At 36.5% G+C, this 7138-nt stretch overlaps 1 protein-coding gene across 3 annotated transcripts; it reads left to right on the top strand.

Annotated features, from left to right (window-relative positions):
- The first annotated feature begins 324 nt into the window (after positions 1 to 324).
- On the top strand, positions 325 to 4810 carry LOC126793531 (tryptophan--tRNA ligase, chloroplastic/mitochondrial). Of its 3 annotated transcripts, XR_007672073.1 has the most exons (16): positions 329 to 408; positions 490 to 648; positions 802 to 889; positions 989 to 1030; positions 1190 to 1279; positions 1363 to 1485; positions 1781 to 1852; positions 2036 to 2148; positions 2269 to 2290; positions 2366 to 2431; positions 2730 to 2786; positions 3375 to 3421; positions 3576 to 3657; positions 3804 to 3893; positions 4302 to 4397; positions 4487 to 4622. XR_007672073.1 is itself a non-coding variant. In XM_050520085.1 (15 exons), the coding sequence occupies exons 1-15, from the start codon at positions 341 to 343 to the stop codon at positions 4619 to 4621; spliced, it is 1251 nt and encodes a 416-aa protein (XP_050376042.1). In that variant the 5' UTR covers positions 325 to 340; the 3' UTR covers positions 4622 to 4810. The 3 variants fall into 3 exon arrangements, 2 of the variants coding, with proteins under 2 accessions (XP_050376042.1, XP_050376041.1); XM_050520085.1 differs by lacking the exon at positions 4302 to 4397 and having other exon boundaries at positions 325 to 408; positions 493 to 648; positions 4487 to 4810; XM_050520084.1 differs by lacking the exon at positions 4302 to 4397 and having other exon boundaries at positions 4487 to 4810.
- The last annotated feature ends 2328 nt before the right edge of the window (positions 4811 to 7138 follow it).

Below are 7138 nucleotides of genomic sequence, written 5' to 3'. Positions count from 1 at the left end.
GAGAAGCCGATGTCTTAAATTATTTTGATTTTTTCAGAAAATTCAATTGCATTTCTTCAATGTGATTTTTAGGCATATTGTGGAAGTAGTGAAGTACATAGATTAAATTCTTGGATGGACTATATTTTTCGCTAATAGTAATTCCAAACTTTTCTTTTTCTAAACAAGTAAGGAAATTAGAAAATGTCACTTGGATTATTCAAAAATAGAAAGAAAAAAAACAGAGAAAAATGTCACGTGGGCAATCTTGTAATTGAACCACTCAGTCAGTGACATATAAACGCGGGTGGGATAAAATCTCCGGAGGCCGCGAAACCAAGCAAAAGAAGCAAACGACGCCATGGGCCGCTTAGTCCTCTCTCACTTCCTCACCATCTCCACTTCTTCTCCTCGCCTCGCTTCTTCTCTGTAACTCTCTCTCTCTCTCTCTCTCCCTCTCCATTACAAAAGTCCTCACATTCTTTTTACGCCTTTTTTGATTTTTTGAAGCAGGCGAGCCGGCGCCGGAGTTCAAATCCGTCACTCGAAAGTAGCTACTTCAATTCCTCATAGTCCGCTTCGAAGCTCCTCCGCCGGATTCCGGTGCTGCTGCAGCTTCTCCCTCTCGCAACCGCCGCCTGCTTCCGAGACCTCTCCGACCACTGTAAAGTAATCCTTTCCATTTTTTTACTATTTACCGCCGAATTCATACGCGTTTACTCTTATATGAATCTACATCGTGGACGATACTGGTTAAACTGAATAATTTCAACTTGCTGTTGAATTAGATTTGTATTGAATTGGAATTTATCCTATTTGTAGGAAGAGGATAGTGTCTGGAGTCCAGCCAACAGGTTCTATTCACCTTGGGAATTATCTCGGTGCGATACGAAACTGGATTACATTACAGGTAGCAGAAAACTACATTGTGTTTTTGTTGTTTAGGAAATAGTTAATGGAGTCTGAGATGTTGAGACGGTTAGCTAATATGTAATTGTACTGCTTGCAGAATACATATGATACTCTCTTTTTCATTGTGGACCTCCACGCGGTATGTTTTAACTTCGTTAACTTGTGTGTTAATCTATGATCAGTGAGGCTCAGGGTTTTTGTTGCTATACTTGGAGAATGAATTTGTTTTTTATTATTTTTATTATTTTTTTATTTTTTTCTTATTAATATTTCATAGATTTTGTTTTCCATCTCGCAGATTACGTTACCGTATGATGCACAACAACTATCCAAGGCAACGAGGGATACTGCCGCACTATATTTGGCATGTGGAGTCGACACCACCAAGGTCTGAGGCAGATATTGGTCCTTTCTGATGTTGTTAGAATATTTCATGTTTGCTTATATTCTAAAATGATTTTGTATGTGCAGGCATCTGTCTTTGTGCAGTCTCATGTTCGTGCCCATGTAGAACTGATGTGGCTTTTAAGTTCTGTAGCACCTGTTGGATGGCTTAATCGAATGATTCAGTTTAAAGAGAAATCACGCAAGGCGGTGCGTTTATAGCAGTATGAAAGTTCTTTCATCGGTTTTGTGCCTAATCCACTTAGAAGTCAATATGTGAAGGCTTTGATCTCTCACTCAGTTATTACTGACAGTAACATACAAACATAATTAATAAAATCTGTCTTGATGAGCATTTTTACAAATGTGTAATTATGAACTTGTTTGCATCTTAGACTGGTCATCGTAGTTCTTCATAAAAAAAAAACTTTTGTATTGCCTGTTTTATGTGTTTTACATTTCCACATGTTAAATTGTATGATTTATACTTTGGTTCTGTTTGCAGGGGGATGAAAATGTTGGTGTTGCCCTCTTGACTTACCCTGTTTTGATGGCTTCTGATATTCTCTTATATCAGGTAATCTTCGAACCTTCCTGACAGGATTTGAAATGTTGTGTCAGATTAATGAAGATTGAAGGTGGATGATCATGCTGTACTTTTGGCAATTTTAACGCTTCTATGCATGTGCTTGTATACTGTATGTATCGATGATAGTTAACAATTACCTATATTCTTAAGATTTCTTGCATGCTTCTGTAGTCTGATTTTGTCCCGGTTGGTGAAGATCAAAAGCAGCATTTGGAGTTGACACGTGAGCTCGCTGATCGTGTTAATAATTTATTTGGAGGACGAAAATGGAAAAAATTAGGAGGGTGAGAATTTTTCACAACTTACAAACAGGAAATTATCCATGACTTAGACATGAAAGTTTTTTATTTCATTTGATGACTAATTTATACATTAACAAATGTGTTATTTATATGTTGCTGCAGGAGAAAAGGTGCGCTCTTCAAGGTGATTTTTTTTGTTGATGTGAACTTCAGCTCCTCAAAATTATAAGATTATTACCTATAACTTTTTATTGTTAAGGTCCCTGAGCCTCTGATACCACCAGTTGGAGCTCGAGTGATGTCCCTTACTGATGGTCTCTCCAAGGTTGTTCTTGTTTGACTGTTTGAGTTCATCAACTTACAGCAGAACAATGTACATCTGATTTTTCTATCGCAATATTTTTTATTTTGATGGGATCTTCATATTATCTTTTAAGGTAAAGACGAAATACATCGCCCTAGCATCAAAATAAATTAATCTTTTAACAAAATAGTTTAAGACTACTAAGCAATTGAGGTATATGATCCAAATAATGAGCAAGGGAAGCATTAAAGAGATGGGTTTTGGTATGTGACATCCCACATTATCTTCCTGACATATCTTCTGACTGCAACTGTTACAGATGTCCAAGTCTGCTCCTTCTGATCAGTCGCGGATAAATCTTCTTGACCCAAAAGATGTGAGAAGCAGAAATCTACCTCTATTTTATATTGATATGGGTCCTTATATTAGCATAATAACATGCTCATGATGTGCTTTGTTTCCATCAAATGTCATTAATTATAACACAACCATGCTTTAGTGTAGGTTTGCATATCCATGATTTCCATGTGTATATCAAAGTTATTGGGGTGCAGTTGGCTGACACAACCTAGCCTAGATTGCCTTGCACTCCTTTAATCTGATGCGGCTTGAAAAAGAAAATTACTATAAGGAAAGTATAGATTATAGAGCAAGTACATAGGTAATACTTTATTTTTTCATATTTTTGTCAAGATGTGGAAAGTGGAAACTTCTCAGAATAGTTGAAGTAGTTCAGGGTTCTGTAATTCCTGCCATAACCATTTATTTATCATTCTCGTTCACTTGTTGCTGTATATGATTGACTAGATCCATATCTGCGTGTTCATTAGTTGAGTACTTTTATTGATCCTCAACTCCTTGTGGCCTACCTATTTTGGTTTTTGTGTTATCAAATTGTTTTTTATTTAGTCTCGTTTTTTATTGCCATCAGGAAGCTGATACAAGTTTCTTAATTGCTCTATAGGTAATAGCAAACAAAATAAAGAGGTGCAAAACCGACTCATTTCCTGGGTGAATATCTATCCCCCAACTCACTTGAATCTTTTACACTTTGATGATCTGCTCAATGGATATTTTTCTATTTTATGATGCTTTGTGTTGACCCTTTGTTTATTGGGAGGTCACATAAAATGATTTTGGTTTTTTTCATGGATAATTTTTACAGCATGGAATTTGATAATCCAGAGAGGCCTGAATGCAATAATCTTCTTTCAATATATCAACTCATATCGGGAAAGACAAAAGAGGTAATAATATTCATTGGGACTTATCAGTGAAGTGCAAATTTTTGGTTTTAAAGAATAATGGGTTTATGAAAGTGGCCTATCATCTGTTAGTTATGAGCTTTGCACTAGGTTTGATATGATTTAACAGTGAACCTTTATAATGGCAGGAAGTTGAACGAGAATGCAAAGATATGAACTGGGGCACTTTTAAGTCACTCCTAGCTGATGCGCTTATTGATCATCTGAATCCAATCCAGGTTTTAATATCTAATGTGAAGCACTTTAGTAAAGTGTTAATTCTAGGTTAGCAACCAGCATTGGTATTGGACGCGTCCTAAGATCTTGAGTTGGAATAGCCATAATAGGTTCTGTCTTAGTTCTAGATTCATTTGAAACTACTTTTTTCCATCATATACTGATAAGTTGTCCTCCCTCCCCGGAAAAATAACTTAGAAAGAAAAAGTACAAACTCCTAAGGCATGTTTATGCTTTTTAAGCATCACTTTCCTTGATCCCGATCCTCAACAATTCTGCTGATATGATTCCTTTTTAGCTGTTCAATTTTTGTTTGTTACGATGTACAAGCTGCATTCAATAGATTGGTGGGGAATATTGTATTATAGACTTTACAGTATTGCTTGCTGGTTCTTGTTGTTATGCTTCAGGCCGCATGCCCTGTATTATTCGACTAAAGATATATTGATGTCTTACAACCACTCATTTTGTTGGTCCGCGAGGTCTTTTCATTTTTTGGACATGATGTATGTCACTTGTTATTGAGTGTACCATATATTATTTCATTTTTGATAGTGGTATTCCATGTTATTATCTTGATTTTCTACTTTTGCAGGTTCGCTACGAGGAAATCATTTCTGACCCAGCTTACTTGGATGGGATTTTAGCAGAAGGTGCCACGAAGGCATCAGATATAGCTGATACTACTCTCAATAATGTCTACCAGGCTATGGGATTCTTGCGAAGATGAGCGGAACAAATTCTGCTGGGAGAATCCATGAGAGATGACCAGTAAGATAGTAACTTAAAGTTTGCTTTGGATGACGGGTGTCCCCACCACAATTTTTTGGGAGTATAACAACCATACTCATTTTGGTAATGAGTGGAAAGATATTTGAGGGAAAGGCCTCGATTATTAATTGATGGAGTTTCCACTGTCCAGATAGGTTTATTTTCCATTCAATTATTTTGTGACTATTGATGATTATTATTTTCTTTTATTCCTATATTCTGTTACTTCTCATTTGTCTGCTAAAAGCCATGCTTCTTTTATTGGAGTACATTGCCATTATATGATAACTGAAAGTCTAATGGTAAAATTATGCTAACTTCAATGAGATTGCTACTGTGCTACTGCTACTCTTGGATCTGCTGAATCTGAGTATTGTTAAAATTAGTGTCCCATTACGATAAGGCATGTATGAACCTCAGGTGGAATCATTGTTTAGTTGGTTATAATGCGACTATATGATTGCAGCTCATACTTTTATTTATTGTCCAGAATGATGTGTTGAAAATGATCTACCAGGTTGTTTAACAGGTTTTCCGGTGGTAACAGTCAGATGATACAAGTCATATGTGCCTAGAAGGTATTATTATTATTATTATTTTTATTTTATTTTTTTCACTTTGAATTTTCGAAATTCAATTTGAGAAACTTTTTCTGAAGCTCGTATCTAGGGCTCGTCAACGGGCCGGACTCTGCCCAGCCCATGAGTGACGGGCCCGGGTCGGGCCGGGTATTTTCAAAAATACGAAGATCCAAGCCCGCCCACCTAAGGCGGGCTTTTGCGGGCCGGGCCGGGTCGGGCCTTGCGGGCTTTTACGGGCCGGGCCTTACGGGCTTTTATTAGAAAAACAATATAATACTCTAATTTAAGGGTTTGAAACAATAAAAGAATTATTAGAAAACATTCTAAAACAAAAGTCATAAATAAGTTCTAGTTTCGAAATATTGTCGATCGACACCAATAGATGTAATCGATATATATATTTAGGGACCGTGTAAAAATTTCATCTAATTCGGACCTCGATCAACAACAAAAAAAAGCGTTTTCACATAATAAAATCTCATTGACCGGGGCTTTGCCAAATGGTTTTCTCAGTACGACAACGCACAATCGGTGAAAAAAATTAGGTGATTTCAAATATATGTAAATAAATTTCCACATTCGCATCTTGGTAATTGGTCCCCTCTTAGGGCATATTAGTGTTGTTTTTGGTTTACCGAAAATTCCGACGGTTAAACGAGGTCCGAATTGGATGAACTTTTAAAATGATCATTAAATATATATATTGATCACATCGGATGGTGTCGATCGATTCCGAGAAGTTTCCTTCATATAGTCACTTCATAATGTGATAGTTTTATTATAAACCTAATATAAAGGATATAATACATTAGTGGACACTTCGGCGATCGACAACTCTAATTCAAAATATGGTCGATCGACACCAATAGATGTGATCAGTATATATATTTAGGGAACCCGTAAAAATTTCGTCCGTTTTGGACATGGTTTGACCGTTCGTACCAACGGTCAACTAAAAAAAGGCGTTTTGACATATTTTAACCTCATTGACCGGGGCTTTGCCAAATAGATTTCTTCAGTTCGACCGCGCACGATAGGTAACAAAAATTAGGTAATTTCAAATATGTAAACAAATTTCCACATTCGCATCTTGGTAATTGGTCCCCCCTTATGGCATATTAGTGTTGTTTTTGGTTTACCGGAAATTCCGACGGTTAAACGAGGTCCGAATTGGATGAAATTTAAAAATAATCATTAAATATATATATTGATCCCATCGGATGGTGTCGATCGATTCCGAGAAGTTTTCTTCATATAGTCGCTTCATAATGTGATAGTTTTATTATAAACCTAATATAAGGTTATAATACATTAGTGGATATTTCGGCGATCGACAACTCAAATTCAAAATATGGTCGATCGACACCAGTAGATGTGATCGGTATATATATTTAGGGAACCCGTAAAAATGTCGTCCGTTTTGGACATGGTTTGACCGTTCGTACCAACGGTCAACTAAAAAAGAGGCGTTTTGACATATTTAAACCTCATTGACCGGGGCTTTGCCAAATAGATTTCTTCAGTTCGACCGCGCACGATAGGTAACAAAAATTAGGTGATTTCAAATATGTAAACAAATTTCCACATTCGCATCTTGGTAATTGGTCCCCCCCCTTAGGGCATATTAGTGTTGTTTTTGGTTTACCGGAACTTCTGACGGTTAAACAAGGTCTGAATTGGATGAAATTTTAAAATGATCATTAAATATATATATTGATCACATCGGATGGTGTCGATCGATTCCGAGAAGTTTCCTTCATATAGTCGCTTCATAATGTGATAGTTTTTATTATAAACCTAATATAATGTTATAATACATTAGTGGACACTTCGGCGATCGACAACTCAAATTCAAAATATGGTCGATCGACACCAGTAGATGTGATCGGTATATA

Source organism: Argentina anserina, chromosome 5 (genome assembly GCF_933775445.1).
Source record: "Argentina anserina chromosome 5, drPotAnse1.1, whole genome shotgun sequence".
In the NCBI taxonomy this organism is placed as follows: domain Eukaryota; kingdom Viridiplantae; phylum Streptophyta; class Magnoliopsida; order Rosales; family Rosaceae; genus Argentina; species Argentina anserina.
This window is presented reverse-complemented; position numbering and strand designations above follow the sequence as displayed.

What these genes read in the sequence shown, in the direction of transcription:
- LOC126793531 (XM_050520084.1), top strand. Translation starts at nt 341, where the DNA reads ATGGGCCGCTTAGTCCTCTCTCACTTCCTCACCATCTCCACTTCTTCT. An exon ending in CTGATATTCTCTTATATCAG is followed by an intron (nt 1,853 to 2,035) that starts GTAATCTTCGAA and finishes ATGCTTCTGTAG; the next exon opens with TCTGATTTTGTCCCGGTTGG. An exon ending in ATCATCTGAATCCAATCCAG is followed by an intron (nt 3,894 to 4,486) that starts GTTTTAATATCT and finishes CTACTTTTGCAG; the next exon opens with GTTCGCTACGAGGAAATCAT.